Here is a 16,871-nt window from a genome sequence, read left to right as displayed (position 1 = left end):
TTATACTGCAAAATCACAGAAAACAAATATTTCGGGTACCTAACAAGTGCACACACGTTTACAAACGTATCCCTGAAATACTGAATAATATAACCAACCGGTGTCACTATAGTCCCAGATGGTCCAATTTTCAATGCACTTACATTTCACTTTAACGCATTTCAGTAGAGCTTCTATAAGGGCAAAATTTATTACATCACACTGCTACTTACCCTATGTTCAGACCGTTTTGCTAAGTGTTATGTTTATTTCACTGCATTACATGCCACGCCTGTAACGTTTCCATGGAGAAGTTCTCATCCGATGAGGATTCTGGCCCGTGGTGAACCAGTGCATTGCAATCGGCCTCTATTACACAACATTAACTACAATGAGATTCCATTAAGTACACATAATGATAGAAGACAGCAGTGTTGATGCATGGCCATTAAGGACAATATATGGGTCCATTAAAAACACACAAAGAAAAACAAATCAGGTGATCGTCCTTTTAATCAGCACCATCATCATCATATACCAACAATTCCACAAGAATGAAAGTAGCATATACGCCCAAAAACATTTCCAGTAACAGGAACAGCAAAGGACATATGAATCGAGTGCTGAAAATTATTTAAAAAAATAAAACAAAAATTGTAAACAAAGATAATATGTCCGTGAGTGCAAAAAAAACAAAATGTCCCTGCCACGATGCAGATTAGAAAACATCTGAGACATGGGAGCGCGCACACAGTCCCAAGGGTTTCCATGGTAACACTGACCTGAGCGACTGGCCTAGTGACCAAGCGTCTCTTGGCTCTTGCCAAAAATGAGGGAAAAAATAGATCCTTTCATTTGATATTCTTGCCCAAAAAAGGCTCTTTCGAAGTCCTTAATGTGTTTTTCCTCATAGTTTACAATGTGCCATTTCTTTTTTGCTTTCTCATGATGCATACTGGCGGCTTCAGAGTTTAAATGCTTGGTCAGTTGAAACGAGAGCACGGCAGAAGTGTTTTCCTTTTTTTCTTTTAGGGTCGGAGATTAAGAATTCTGTACTGAGATGGACCCCTAGACGTCTCCTCGCCCTCCTCTTCATTCGATTTTGTCAAGTAGATATCAAGTAGTAGCCCAGTGCTTGTTTTGCTGTTGTAGAAAGGTTGCATGTCTTTGCATGATTTCTTTTTACGTCCTCCACATTTTAGGGATCAGCCTGTATTTGTATGTTTTAGAATCAGTCGGTTCCGGCGGGCTCAAATGTTTGAGAACATTGCCAGGTGCCCACCAGTGGTACTTCATGATCAGTGGCCAAAGAGTGGACAGGCGGCGACATCTACTCATACTCCAGGAACTGTTTGTGGTAGAATAACAGATACCTGTGAGAGCCGTTTAAGGTTCAAGAAAGAAAAGAGAATATGATGAATAAATATGATGAAATACAGGAAGTACAGTAATCCCTTGCTACTTGGCTCTCCGGTTACCGCTGGTTTATAGCTTTGCAGATTTTGAATTGAATTGTCTTTATTATGTTTTACATCTAATCATTGTGTTCTGAGCACGCAGCGCACAGCAAATGCTATCACGAGGGGCAGTTTGTGACTACTTTGTATGTGTCTGTGACGGGTGTGCATGATTGCGTGTGCGCGCGACTGTGATAAGCTGATGTATGCTGTCAGTCAAAAGGCGGGGCGGGCGCACAAGTTTCTAGGAAAAAAACTGGGGGGCATGGTGACAGCGAGCTCTTAACGGTTTGTTACATTGAAAGGAGAAGCAGCAATCGGAGGAAAGTCGTAAGAGCGCAAAATAATACTGATCCCCAGCTGGTGCTCTGTAGATTATGATTGACTTCGGGAAGCAACTGAGACAGCATTAGGAGAGAACCAAAGAGCGAGGCTGCAGGTCTGGCCTACTGCTATGGCTCCGCTAACAATTCTCTTAAACCACCAGTGTCGAGCCTATAACTTATCGAAGCTAGATCCATTAACCGTAAAACGAATGACTTGGTGCTCGAACTCGTGGGAAACCAATACATTGGGGACGGTTATGTTGTAACTATCACGGAGACCTGGCTCATTCAAGGACCCCCGCAGCTAGCATGTCGCTAGCCAGCTGCTCTCTAAAGCTTAAACCATCCAATTTCATTGTTGTTTTGAACAATGAAAACCATTCAGATAATGTCATTATGTGTTCTGTGTTTTTATTTGTAGATCTATAGTTGTTATTTTGTTACTGTCATATACTTTTAGTCGGTAAGGGCGTTGTCTTCAGGTAAGTGACCATTGGGGGCTTTTATTAAGTGCAACACTACCTTGCAGATTTTCACGGGGGTTCTGGTCTCTATTACCGCAATAACTGAGGGATTACTGTATAATGCATACAGTGGATATTAATCAAATAATTAGGTACAGTTTTTATGTCATCTATGTAAGCGTCATTGATTGGTTCCATTTCAAAGTGTAACTTAAAGGAACACTGTGTAATATTTAATCACCAGATGTTGTGTAGTGCAGGGCTCACCAATCTTTTTGAAACTGAGAGCTACTTTTTGTTTTGATTGGCCAAAAGGGATACCAGTTTGCGATGCATTTCTAAAATCACAAATACGTGCTATTGTTATGTTGTTACTATGTTACTGCAAGGTTGTAGTTATTAGAAGAATACAAATATGCACAGTCAACCAAAAAAACATCACACTAGTCAGGAATCATATTTCCTAGAAAATCACTGTTAAGATATTTTCAGAACATGTCCACGGGGCTACTCAGGTGTTCATAGTGGTCTACTGGTGGCCACGAGCAACACGTAAAAGAACCCTGGTGGAGTGCAGTATTTCCCACCAATGAACGAGACTGTGGTAGCCCGCCACGGTCTCGTTTGGTGTGAATGTAAAGGAGAGTACAAATGTGTGCTCCAAAGGTACCTCCCACTTTATTTATTTTTTTGACTAGTTGTAGTTATCTTAGAGGTCAAATCAGACCTCAGGAACAGACTGCATCGTGCTGCCTGCCTGAGAGTCTCCATTAATGGACCAGGCCTTGAAGAGTTTAATTTTGGAAGAACCATGGAAATGTTCTTTAAAAAGCCAAGAAAAATGAAATGTTCAATGGCAGGGTGCAAAGTGAGCCAATGAACCATGGACTGATGAGTGTGTGAATTAATTAATGATTTTGGGCCATGGCTTTTTGACTTTAGATTAAATTTGAAAAATTCCTGATATGCCTTTGTGTGCTCTTAAGGATGATATATACCTGGTATGTTCATATACAATTTATATTACATTCAGTGGTCTCAAAATGCAGTAAAGAGATACAAAAGTAAAATGTACACACACACCCTACCAGGGTTGGGTAGGGTTACTTTAACTTGATTACTTTCAATTACTTTTGGATGGTCAATCTAACATATAGTTAACTTAAATCTAAACGGCTGCTAATCTGACTTTTTGCACTACTGGCAGTTTTTTATAGCTTGCCACTCATTGCACATTGCTCTCTGCACTATGGTAATTACAGCGTTATTGTTACAGTGTTAATGTTACTGTGTACCTGACTTGTTAACCTGACTGCCCATTTTGCACATCTGGTTAGCTACTCTTCTTGCACTATCGGCACTATGGTAAAATACTATACGTAGCCAATTACAATACAACTTTATTTATATCTGTACATTCAAGGAAACTGTGGGGGTCAGATGCATCGACATTTCGTTCTGTATACACGTGTACTAGAATGACAATAAAGTAGATCTGAATCTGAATTACTCCAATACCAAGTATGCTAATAAAAGACAAAAGAAACTAAATATGAATAAAATTACTAAATTTTGTGCAGGCTTGGGGAGTAACGGAATACATGGAATGACAAAAATGATGTTGGCAAGCTGTTTGGATTTATTTTCATTTTGTTTCCGTCACATTTTATGTTAGTTTTGCCGGAGATCAAAGAGATCAAAGCCAGGAGAGAAAAGATGCACGTTTGCACATTTATATGACGCTTCTTGTATTTTTGCTTATTATTCAAATCAAGATTTTTTTGCAATCAATGACGTTTTTACCACTAAGAGGTGCTAAATAATACACACTGTGCCTTTAGAGCTCTCTAATGTGGTGTTTACGGACATCAGGGAGCCCCAAAAGAGCACCTAAAGTAGCCTGCAGACAGGCTCTGAAAATAGTTTACAATTGTGATTATCTAGGAAATTTGATTTCTAACTGGCATGTTTAGTGGTTGACCAAGCTTATTTTATCCTCTAATAATCACAACCTTGGTAACAACAAAGTAATACCTGTCAAACTAAGCCAATTGCTCCCCTTATTAATGATTGCAATTCCTCTTATAAAGCGATTACAGACCTTACAAACGAAGCACCTATTTACTCACAGAGAAAGACCATGTAGAATACAATATTAGCTATCTACAATTAAATCTTCTGCTACTAATGACAGAGATGACGGGGATTAGAGCCAAAAAAGGCAGAGATCAATTATATATATATATATATATATATATATATATATATATATATATATATATAAATAAATAAATAAATAAACATATTTATATATATATATATATATATATATATATATTTATATATATATAAAAAAATTGCCCTAACCAAAATTGTTATATAGCATACACAATTTAAAATGATCAAAAAAATGTATAAAACACAGGGAAAGCGTATAAATTGACAGGTATGCATAGTAATAACGTTTCAGAAATGCATATCTAACTGGTAGCCTTTCTTAGCTGTAACTAAAAATTAGCTCTCAGCTGGAAAACATGTTGGCGACCCTCGCTTTAAATCCTTCATATTTTATAAGTGGTCCTTTCCTTCAGTGTAAAAAGTTGAAACATCTCTTGCCTGTGATATTTTAAGTAAGTCTGTGTTCGAAAAGTGTCATTCTGATCTTGCAACCAATGTTTTCCCTATTCTGTAGAGACGACATCAACTGAGTGAATGTTTTGAATGTGTGCCTTCATACCCTTCGCTATCAAGCACATCCTTGATGGTGGCTTTGGTGATGATGGCGTCGTCGCATTTGAACCACTGGTCCTTGTGCTGGCGGATGAAGCTGGTGTAGTGGCCGCTCTCTAACGTGCCCTGGTGGTTGACCACCGCAAACAAGGAATACCTGGAAAGAAAACAAAACCTTTTTTCCCTAGGTGCACACAACGGTGACCGACACAGACAGAGGTTTAAGTGAACAGCGATTACATACTGCTCATTCTGCTTGGAGGTTGGCGATTGTAGCTTTTTGTTTTTCACCACTCGTGTGGTAGTTGGTTTAATTTTGTCCGGCTAACTCACGGTTAGAGTAGGGGCTGCAGAGGGCTGTTAGCATTAGCGCCGTTTTTTCAGTGTTCCTTGGTTTGTTTATTCCCAGACAGCCTCGCGTTTGTCGCCATAGCTATTGCCTTTTTTGCTCTTGGTTACCAGATAGCCCGGCTACTCACTGCGTTGATCGGCCAGCATCGGGTTTTTCTGCTCTCCTTGCGTTTTTTTTTTTTTTTTTGCCAGTTAGCTGCTTTTTGGCTGCTCGCCCCATTTAGAATCATTACAGCATCCACCTGCGACACAACGCCTAGGCCAGGGGTCGGGAACCTATGGCTCGCGAGCCATATATGGCTCTTTCTATGAGTACCTGTGGCTCAGAAACAAATTTGATTGCATGCAAATTTTCTCCATCTCGTCCAAAACATGAGCTACTAATCCTGTTCAGATACACGCAGAGCCAAACCAAAGTTAACAGTGTGGCAGTACTTTGCAGTATGTATAGGGCACGTTTTTCACTACAATTTACAGTCAAGGTGTCACAAAAAAAAAAAAAAAACTCGTTCTGGCTGCACAACGCTAAATAATCCGTTATATAAAACATCACTATACTATCTGTCTTCAGTGTTCAGATACCTTATGATGAATCCACAGAACTGTAAATACGCCAAAACACCGGAAGAGAACTTAGTTATTTGATTGGGTGAGTGGGAGGGATGGGTGGAGCTATGCAAAAAGTGCAAGCACTCCCTCCCATCTCTCGTCCTACGCCGTCTGCGCCATAGATAAGAACATCAGGCTCCCTGTTTGCAGAATGTTGTGACGTTTTTACAAAATAACTGCTTACATCTGGTTTTGAAACCAATATGTATGAAAAAAGGGTCAAAATGAGTTTAACCGATCTTGAGTAATTGCAAGAAAGAGACAAGTTTAAAGTGGTATGTTTGTTGATTTTGGGACACGGGCTCTGGCATTATTCTCTTTTCATCATTTTTATCAAATCATCAAAAAAAAATGTGCTGAAGACTAAGCTTTTGTCTGGGGCGCGAGTTTAGCAATTTAGTAAATTTGTCTCATAATATATGGTGTGGCTCTTTCCCAAAATAAAATTGATATATTTTGCTTTTATGGCTCTTTGAGTCAAAAAGGTTCCCGACCCCTGGCCTAGGCATTTTCCAGCTCGGTATCCTAGATGGTAGGGCACCCGCTCCGAGACTGGGAGGTCGCTCGTTCAAGCCTCGGCCGAGTCATACCTAAGACTTACAACATTGGTACTCATTGCCTCCCTGCTTGGCGCTCGGCATTAAGGGTTGGAATTGGGGGGTTTGGTCACCTAATGACTCCCAACACAGCAGTTGGGTCTAAAATGGCGGCGCCCTGTTTGGCTGCGGGTGCATCGGCTCGCTACAGTTTAACTGTACGGGTCAGATGTATCAATCTGTGTGCATGGTTAAAAGAATGACAATAAAAGTAAATTCTATTCAATTCAATTCAAAACATAGCTTAAAACACTCATTAACTCAACACTAGTTAACACTTAAAAACTATATGGCGATTGACTTGCTCGGGTGCTGGTGTTCCTTTGATGACGTCACAGCAACGAACGACAAAGACAAGACATGATGTCTTCAAAATGCATAATCTTGATAACTAATCTGAATATACAGATAAGATGCATAGACATTTTATATTAACAAACATGTACCATTTCCTCACATTTTGCATGTTTAAGAATATGGCAATACCTTTATGCACATTTCAATTCAGTTACAAACCACACTAGCCTCACAGCAGGCAACTCCAGAGTGTAGGAGAGTCAAGCCCCCTTTGGAGAGAACTGGTACCAGAGCCCGAGTTGTATGTGGAATTGAGATCTAGTTGGTCCCTCTCAACCTTACACACAAGCTCATGCTCTTTCCCCTCCAGAGAAGTTACAGTCCCTGTATTCGGGGATCAGTCCAGGAGGGTTCCTTGGGCTGCCGCCAGGATCTCAATGCGCTCGGCCCCTAAAGCCCCCTACCATGGAATTAGCATGGCTGGACAGCGATGTCCTCCAAATTTTGCACTCATCAAAAGGCTTCAGTTGAGCCATGCATGAACTGGCCTCTCACCTGGGACCTGTTTGCAATGAGTGATTCTACTGGGGGCTTGAAGCCCCAGGACAACTTGCTGTAGCTCGTAGGATCATTGGGAAAAGTCCTCCAATATGGTAATGTGATGGCTCAAATGTATTATATGTCATACAAAAAACAATCATAAAAAAGTACGACGAGTCAGATATACTTCAGAACAGATTTGCATAAATGATCATGTATATACTTACTTATTATCGTTGTTCAAAACATCTAATGATGGTTGATACTGTCCATTCATTCTGCTTTCTTTACTGTGAAGATGAGACAGGAAGGAGATAAGTAAAGCTGGGGGTAAAATTATGCTTCTTAGATGCATTGCAATTTTGACGAGAAAAAATACAAATTGATTCAAAAACGTCCTAATTCCGATGAAAATATATCAATTGACAAAGAAAATCTTATGTAACAAGACAATTTTAAAACTTCAGAAAATTAATACTTCATTTGGACCTAAAATTAGTTAAGTGTACCATTTGTTTTGAATACTGCTGTGGTGAAAAAACCTGACATTCTTAGTTACATATGCATTTAGTGTTTAGATCTTTCGTGAGATGAAACCTATATTTTCTAAGTGCTTTAATTATCGTTTCAAAATTTGAATCGTTACTCTTGACTTGTACTCAACGATTCCTACCGCTACAATCGGGGGGAATATTAGCACAGCTGCTGAACACCCACGCGGTGGCGCCATTGTCCGATAGCTAAAAAACTATTTGTCACGTGACTGAAAGGGATGAATGGATTTCACCGTGAAGGGTGGGGCTGCACGCTGTTCTAGGGTACACTGACGAACACAACAGCCAACCACTATATATTTAAAGCCTCAGAATTTAAGAGAAATTTCATTTTGCTGTTGTTGAACGGAGAAACGTGAAATCTACACTACAAATAATCTCTACCATCTATCTATATAAAGTTAAAGTAGGTTTCGATATTCATTTTTGATATTGCTATACTTAATTATGATATTGGAAATATTGAACACAAAAAGATCATGTTTTGAATTGGAACATTTTCGAATATAAATATTGCTATTGCACCTTTTTAACATGTCTAAATACAAAGTGTAAAATTAAAGAGCATTTTGTGTTTTTATTCCTCACCTGGATGCCATGAAGGGCGTCATGTCCAGTTCAAGAGGAAAGGAAACGTACGTCGTGATCTTCCGCCGCAATTTAGCGGAGTGCTCGAACCGCTGGGGACGGAGAAACGAGAAGGACAAGACAGGATGCGTTTGTGGAGGGGAATTGTCAAAAAGGACCAACAGAGAAAAACATGAAAAGATAGATAATACACCGCAGATATATATATTTTTTAAACCTGGCTGTTTCATGCGTGTGAATTGCTAACAACAACAAAAAAAAAAAAACAGCGTGAATTTGTCCCAAAAGACCATATTTTTCTCGACCTGTTCCTGTGAATTCTATTAATATATTATGAGTGTCTACAATAAATAAAACATGGCCAGTGAGGGAGCTCCCTTTAATCTATTCCAGGACGACACAAATGGATCCAATTATGGAAGGGACAAAATGGTGGTCAGTGTTTAGAACTAAGACAGTTGTCAAGGTGAGACAGCAGAAAATCAATGAGGGGACTCACTTTGAGATGGAAACACGCTACAATAGGCAGTTTCTTCATCGTCAGCTGTTTGGTGGACTCTTGGTAACTATGGCAACCAGCACACTTGATTTTGGCACTGCTTCCTAGATGCTCGGGCCGTGTAAACCTGTGGAAAAGATTGGAATAACAAGCTTGACATATCTTGTCGCTACATTCATTGATCACAGGTTGCATTGCATTGCACCACGTCTGTACATTCAAAAGCCTGTCAGCTTCACTGGTGTTGCCAACGCCTCTGTCACCACGGCAACCAGCCCTGTAGCTTTAATACTTTGCTGCAGCAACTAAGGGAGTGTGTGAAGAGCTGCAGTGGAGGGTGGAAAAACAAAGTCAGAAGGAAAGAAGATAATGCTAGTTGGAAACAGGATGAGGGAAGAAGATGTATATTGTCTCTTAACAAAAAAAACACAAAAGTAAAAAATGGGGGATGCAGTGTTACACCAATAGCACAAAAACCTAATATAAAATTCCAATCTATTGGGATTAAAATATGTGAATGACACTGACTAAATGTGAAACATTAAGCCAGGGGTCTCAAGCTCACAGCTTGGAGGCGATTTGTGGCCCCCAATAAGAATGTTAAAGGGACAGTGTGTATTATTTGATCACTTTATGTTCTGTTGTGCAACTGAAAATCGCAAGAAAGAAGGAAAATTACTGAGACTCAGAGTGACCATGAACAGCCTGTACACCTTTTTCGTGGCAAAATTTAAGCACTTTTTATATCATTCAGTGCCATATCGTATAAATGAGTTTTCAAAAGCATTGTCCTTGAATACCAAAACTTAAAAATATACTGTTTTTTTCCTGATTAAAATAAACTAGTCTAAAGGCTTTGGTATTGCTGATCAGTAAGTATCAAGCCTGTAGGAATTATTTTGGAATGACAAATCACGACTATATTGCAGGAATGGCTTTGACCAGATCTTTGTCAACATATTGAGTAGCCCCCACTTCCTTGTGTTGCTTTGTTTCCTCTATCCAGCAATTTAAAGTGTATGGGCAACCCCAAATGACCTCAAAGATGTGATCACGTCAACGGAAACATCGGGCGCTGAAAAGTTTTTACAAAGATCGTGCATAAAATCAGTATTCTTGCAAGAGTGCCCTTATATTTATGGAACAAATTGTTTAGATCAGGAATCGGAAAATTTTCTCCACGTCGTTCCAAATTTGTGTGAGCAAAACCAATCGTAGTGCAGGCAAAGCCGAACCAAAGCTGGGAAGAATGGCATTACTGTAAAGTATATATAGGGTACATTTTAATCTACAGTTTACAGTTAAGGTGTCAAACCAAAAAAATATTGTTTTGGCTTTACATCGCTAAGGAATAGTCAAGTCAATTCAAGTCATGTTTATTTGTGACGACCTTAATCACAAAGAGTATCAAAGGGCTGCACAGACCACAGATTATTGCAAACCATAATTATTACGCCATCCCCTGATGTAAAATCTACATAAGGGCAAGAAAAAAACTCAAAAACCTCAACATGAGGAAAATGAAGAAACCTTGAGAAGGGACCGAACATGAGGTAATCTTCCTTCCAGGATGACCAGGCTGCAATGGATGTTGTAATAACAAATAATACAGATATTGTCAACATAAAATTCAGGTTATTCATATGCTATAGAATAGAAGCGTGTTTTAAGCCTAGATTTAAACTGTTCCACAGAGGTTGCAGATCCAATCTCAATACTTTATATGAAAGCTCAATAAACAATCTATGTTCATTATTGGGACACTTTATGATGAAAAGCCACATCACTATCTTTGAATACCCAAAAGCTCAAGCAAAGCACCTAGAGCAATTTGATTGGGTGAGTGGTAGGGATGGGTGGAGCTATGCAAAGAGCGTACTCCTGTCTCTCACTCTGCTCCGTCTGAGCCCAAAGTAAATAGCGCAGGGATCCTCGTTTGCATACTTTTGTGTCATTTTACAAAAACTCGCACCTTGAAAGTTTTATTTATGACAAAAAATTATGGTCAAAATGAGCCTTAACACACTTAAATTACTGCAGGAGGCAGATACATTCTAAGTGGTGAATTGGTCCGCGGTTTGAGACCGGATAGAAACATTTGTTGGCCTGGAAAGGGATGGGCCCGACAGTCTGTACTTGCCCAAGACACACCACAGGAAGTGGTGCCCCTATGACCCGTGTGCTTAAGGGAACCAACCAACAGACCATTGGTATGGGACATTGGCTCTGGCATTATTATCAGTTCATAGATTCATACAAAACATCAAATGTCACACAGTGAAATAAAATGTGCTAAAAAATAAAGTTTTGTCACAAAAGCAGGTTTGGCGGTTTTGTTGAATTTTGTCTCAAAATATATGGTGTGGCTCTTTCCCAAACCAAAAAAGCAAAAGGTTTTGTTTTATTGCTTTTTGAGTCTAACTGGAAAAGATTCTCGAATCCTGGTTTAGATTTTGGGGGTTTCAAAAATGCAAAAAAACAACAAACAGAAAAAAAACAAGCAAAAGTTCTGAAAAATGCATCCTTTCACAAAAAGCCATTTTCTCGTTTTCTTGTAAACGTGTATTTAAAAAAATCATAACAACGTTTAACGGTTGTTTACCTAACAATGGTAAAAGCTAGAAACATACTTTTTTACCCTAATGAAAGATGAAGGTTTAATCTTTAATATTATATGCCATATGTCTATATAGCTAAAGAAATACATTTTGTGTAGGCCTTGAAAAATGAGTCAAAATGGCAAAAATTGGCTGGCATCCACTCTTCCTTTTTGAAAGACATGTCTGGCATTAAATGAGTTAAGGACTTTCCTAGCCAATTGTCTAATTTCTCCAGTATCATTAAAATGTCTCCAGAATCATTAAAAGAAGAAATACAGAGTGAATCATGTATTTTGCAGCGCCACAAATATTTTGGGGATTCAAATAATTATATAATTGTTGATCTTGCATGTGCATTTATCAAGACATGTGCTTTTTGGACCTTGAGTAAATCACGAATATATTTGTGGATCTGTACAATACGTGTGTAAATATTTTTGAGACCAATCTCTCCCAATATACAGAACAATTTACAAACAATTGAGTAATTAAAAAAAAATGCCATCTTCCCCGCTCAACTGTTTGAAAATTTTGTTTACCGTGCTACAACACTTTTTCCCAAAAATGGATGACGCATTTCAATACAAAAAACCTGTATTTATCAAAATTACAGATCTATATGATTTTGTATTTTTCCTATATATTTTTTTTAAATCAATATTCTTTTTTTCCCCAAGACATGTCATTTTTACTACTAGGGGGCACTAAATTATACACACTGTCCCTTTATGTGCAGCCCTACATGACAATGGATCTTTTACTGATTGAATCATTATTTTATGTGAATCATTATTGTTTTATTTTTATTCATGAATCTATTCAAACAAAATAATATCCAAAAACATTGAATTATTTTTTATCCAAACTTTGTTTAAAACCCAATTTGGCTCAACACACACTAGCTCCAGCAGCCCCCAGGTATATTGAGTTTGACACCCCTGCATTAAACCAGGTGCAACTTGATAATTGAAATGGGACTGTGACACTTGTTTCTGGTGTGTGAGCTTTCTCAACTAGGGTATTGTTTCACACAATCAGTATACAGAACGGAAAAAAACTATTCATAGAGGTGAACCTGTAATTCAGGGGAAAATAATCAAAAGGCTGCAGTCATATTGTCTTGAGAAACATACTACTGCAATAAAGGAGTAGTTTTGTATTCTTGTATTTTTTCATCTCAATTCTTAAGAGCTTCATGGACTAGCCACAGTCCTGTCCCAATTCAGAACAGAAGCACAGAAGCAGAACGCCTCTAAAAGCAGGGATCAGAATGGAGATTTTCATTTTCAGCTGAAATAGCCAGGGTCCAGGAATAAAGCAGGGCGGAGCATGCGCCCGCCCCCCCACCCCCCCGGCCACCCCCCCCTCAAGCTCCTGGGTTTTAGGCAATTTACTTGTCCAAAACCATGCTTATATTTATCATTTAAGTAACATTTTTAGAAGATTAAAATAATTTGCCCACATAACTGATTTTTTTGTAAATACTGCAAGATAAGTTCAAATGCAGTTCAGTCCCTGCAGCTTGAGCAACAATGCGGCCAATTTTTCTAACGGCCGCCAGGGTGCGCCAGAGCAATAAAGGAAAGAGTGAGACAGTCGGATTTTAAATTTGTTTGCTACGCAAGAGAAAAAGTGAAAAAGTCGGAATGCCTTTGGGGTTCAAAAACAGCGGAAATCCGCGGATCCGCGGAAAATTCTGATCCCTGTAAAAGGAAGGAGAAAATTTTAATGTGAAATTCACCTGCGCAGGCAGTCTGGTAGCGTTGTAGAGCCCGAAGGGTAGCTTTCCCCATTGACTGTGACGCCGTCTATTCCAGGGCTGAGGGGCCAAAACGGCGTGGACGAGCCGGGAAGGTCCAGACTTATGTCCCAGAAGGGATCGATCGTCGTGGAAACGCCACTGAAACGAGAAAAGGGAACATTATCTTTCAATAACGTGGGCTGCGGGTAATTGATACAGTTCCTCCCATTGCAAACCCCGATGGGAGGATGATGACATTACTGGTTTTAACATGAGTGTCAACAGCACCTGTGTTTTGTCTAAAGAGGCATTATCCTCATTCGGTTATGAAAATTAATGAGAAGAGATTGCGGTAATGTCCTTGACGGCGGTTTAATTACACAGGTTATGGCAATTTAACCCAAACAGGTAAAGCATAACAGGCTTGACAAAATAAGCCCCATTCCTTAAGCCATCTCCAAAATGCGTCCTGGGGGCAGTAACGGCCGATGATCACATTTTTACCGACTCGCAGCCTCTGTCACAAAATGTATAATATGTGGCACACCAGTAGTGTCGACCACAGTATAAAATACATTTGTACAGAAAAAAGAAAATCATCATTTCACCAGATGAAGGCAGTAGCCCTTTGGCCACCTTGCCCTTGGTGTTCTGTGACAATTTTAGCTCACCCCATTTCCAATGAGGCGACTGTAAATTAAAAAAAGGAAAGTTGACTGTGAGAGCCGCCGCTTTCAGGACGAGTGGAAAATTTAGAATTTTTTTTTAACCAAAATCTGAAACAACTGCGTCTGCCTAATTTTCCAAGAGGCTGTGGCCATGTTTAAAGAATATAATATCAAGAGGTACTGCGAGAAACATGCAGTCTATAAAAAGCTAACTGGAAAAGAACGCTGTGAACAGGTGAAGCAACTGGAAGATGTTTTAACGGCACAGCAGTGTTTTTCAGGAGACCCTGCGGGTCGAATGAAAATGTTACAAAGGCAACCGACGAGGTTGCGATGCCGATCGCTAAGCACTGTAAACGTTTTCACCGAGGGTGAATTTATTCAGGACTGTTCAAAGAATGCCATGATAAATAGTCGTCCCTCACACGTTTTCAGCTTACCAAATCTGGCCCGCTTTCTGAAGTTTGGACAGCCTTTCCTTAAGGCAGTGCTTTCTCAATTATTTTCTGCCATGCCCCCACACCCCCATGAAGAAGGAAACCTCTAACAAAAGTTTACACATTATTTAAGCATGTTAAAAAAACTGAAAAAACTCAAGCGGCTCATTAGCATTATTGAGGTATGTCTTTAAGTGACAGCCTAATTGATATGGCTCCATGCTTTGCCTGCCCACATTATAGACACAGTAAGCACTCTGATTTTTTCTTCGTCCGTAGTCTCAATACGTCATATTTCCTTGTCTTTGCTTCCAGGAACATTTGTTTGTCTTTCTTTCTCAGTCACACTCCGCCTGTCTTCTCATCCATGTTAAATATTTTAGTTTTCATGGTGTAACTTGAGGGTCTGCTGCACTTCACACTGTACTATACTCATTGCAAACAACTTCTTCGCCACACACCCAAAGTTGGACATGCCCCGCTAAGCTCCCCCACACGGAGCCTTGCGTTTGAGAAATGCTGCCTAGGGAAATATTGTGTAAAAAGTCAATAAGTATTTGATATGGTCGAAATGGAGCTTTGGAGTGCCCATGCTTCACTGGCCACTGTACACATTGGGAGTTGAGTAGGGCGTGGTTTAGCTGCCTGGTGGAGGTGTTTTTGAAGTTCAGTATAGCGTGTTGTGACAGAATAGCTCAGGGAAAAGCGAGCAAGCATGAATAATGGGTGTGTCCAGACAATACCACCCAATCCCCCCTGATCCGCGCCCACACAAGACCCTCCTTCCAACCCAACGCCACCACTGCAGAATCCATCAGGACCTGCCCTATGCAATGTGTGGTATTGAAATGAATGACTCCTGTTACCACAGAACGCGTTTATCTGCTTTGCACTTACTGGCAAACCTGGCAGGTAACGTCAGACTGGAGCCCCCCGGTGAAGATTTGGTCGATGATACAGTTACAGTGATTCGGATTGTTGGCCTTCTTCCCGTTGTCGTTTTCTCCTGCACGACACATGGGTGCACAATTTAAAATGCGGATAACAAACCCCAAACACGCTTGCAGTTCCGCCCCTCCCAACCCTCAAACATGCACACGCACGCCAATAACTGCAAGCCCTCACTGCCTGTTGTCCATCATTGCAGCAAATTACTTTGGAGGCAATATCGCCTCAAAAAAGAATACTCGCTGTTTCCATCAGTGCACTTGCCGGGTGCAAGAAGGCATCAATAGAATGGAGCGTCAAAATAATAGCATCTGAGTAAAATGATACAGACTGTAACGTCACGCATTTCTGAGCTCTCTGGTCACGCATAATGAGGTAAAGATAAAACAAAACAAAGGTGATCACCCATTTTCTGATTTTTTTTTTTTTTTACTTTTTCACCCAAAAAACTTTGCTGCAATATTTCCCCCAAATGCCATGTCAAAGACGAAAGTAGTACCATCAAATAGCCCATCAAAATAATTCTTAATCCACTGTCCAAAAATGTTATTCTAAGTGCAATTTGTATAATCTTAAAAAAGTTTACCTATTTTTTCTCATGCACACTTGCAAGTAATAATCATGCCTGAAAATGAATCACAAATGGCGTTGTGCATGTTTGTTGTAGGGTCTAATTTGAATACACAGTAAATATCTAAATAACGTTCAGTTTACAATTTCATTGGCAAACCCATGTGTCAATCATCATTTGAATCAGTTACTACTGGCTAAAGATAATCTGAGCTAAAAAAGGCTGTCTTAGTTTTATCAATACAAGCCCTTTTAGGCTAATGTGGGCTGTGGACCATGAAAAAACCCTTCTATTGGCCGAGAGTGGTGTCCATCAAAAGCCAATATTGGAAATAGTTGTATGAGTCTCGGGTGAAATAAACACAAGGAATGTCCAACGATGCAGAAATGCTTTTGAGTGGACTTTTTGGATCTTATTGTGTGTTTTGGAGTACATATTTTAAACAGTTGGATTCACTGTGTCGTAACCATTTTTATTGTTTGATATCTCGCGCATACATTTAATATGGTCGGTGTAAAGTGTAAAGAAGAGGCAAGACGGGTTTTTTTAAATGAAAGAGGAATAAGAAAGTTTGATGCGGTTGAGAAAATTGTTCTATCGTTTTTTTTGTCCACTCTCTACCACGTAGGAGGACCTCTTGAAGCCTATCTTCCAAAAGTCAAACTCAACTTTATTTATCTTTATAGAGCATATTATTTAATGAAATGTTTATTTTTTAGTAAAAAACAATACATGTTTTGGATTGGCCAGTCCAAATTGTCCCTAGGTGTGAAGTCTGTCCTTGTGTGCCCTGCGATTGGCTGGCAACCATTTCAGGGTGTCCCCTGCCCACTGCCTGATGATTGCTGAGAGGGGCTCCAGCACCCCCGCAACCCTCCTGAGGATAAGCGGTGCAGCTAATGAGATGAGATGAGAT

At 39.7% G+C, this 16,871-nt stretch overlaps 1 protein-coding gene across 4 annotated transcripts in view; it reads right to left on the bottom strand.

Moving 5' to 3' along the window:
• Positions 1-474: 474 nt before the first annotated feature.
• The window catches only part of LOC148374962 (ubiquitin carboxyl-terminal hydrolase 22-like), a 41,627-nt gene continuing 25,230 nt past the window's right edge, over positions 475-16,871 (bottom strand). For 2 of the 4 annotated variants that reach the window (XM_088342995.1, XM_088343002.1), the window contains 7 exons: positions 15,334-15,442; positions 13,332-13,490; positions 8,991-9,117; positions 8,492-8,583; positions 7,577-7,639; positions 4,964-5,113; positions 475-1,327 (listed from right to left, as the gene is read on the bottom strand). In XM_088342995.1, coding sequence (XP_088199121.1) covers positions 1,162-1,327; positions 4,964-5,113; positions 7,577-7,639; positions 8,492-8,583; positions 8,991-9,117; positions 13,332-13,490; positions 15,334-15,442 — 866 coding nt within the window. In that variant the 3' untranslated portion in view covers positions 475-1,161. Of the gene's footprint in view, positions 1,353-4,963; positions 5,114-7,576; positions 7,640-8,491; positions 8,584-8,990; positions 9,118-13,331; positions 13,491-15,333; positions 15,443-16,871 lie in introns of all 4 variants that reach the window. The other 2 variants (XM_088343008.1, XM_088343016.1) reach the window with 1 other exon arrangement.

Source organism: Urocampus carinirostris, chromosome 1 (genome assembly GCF_059441175.1).
Source record: "Urocampus carinirostris isolate Australia breed hairy pipefish chromosome 1, RoL_Ucar_1.0, whole genome shotgun sequence".
Classification (NCBI taxonomy): domain Eukaryota; kingdom Metazoa; phylum Chordata; class Actinopteri; order Syngnathiformes; family Syngnathidae; genus Urocampus; species Urocampus carinirostris.
The sequence above is the reverse complement of the archived record's forward strand: the minus strand, read 5'-3'. Positions and strand labels throughout refer to the sequence as shown.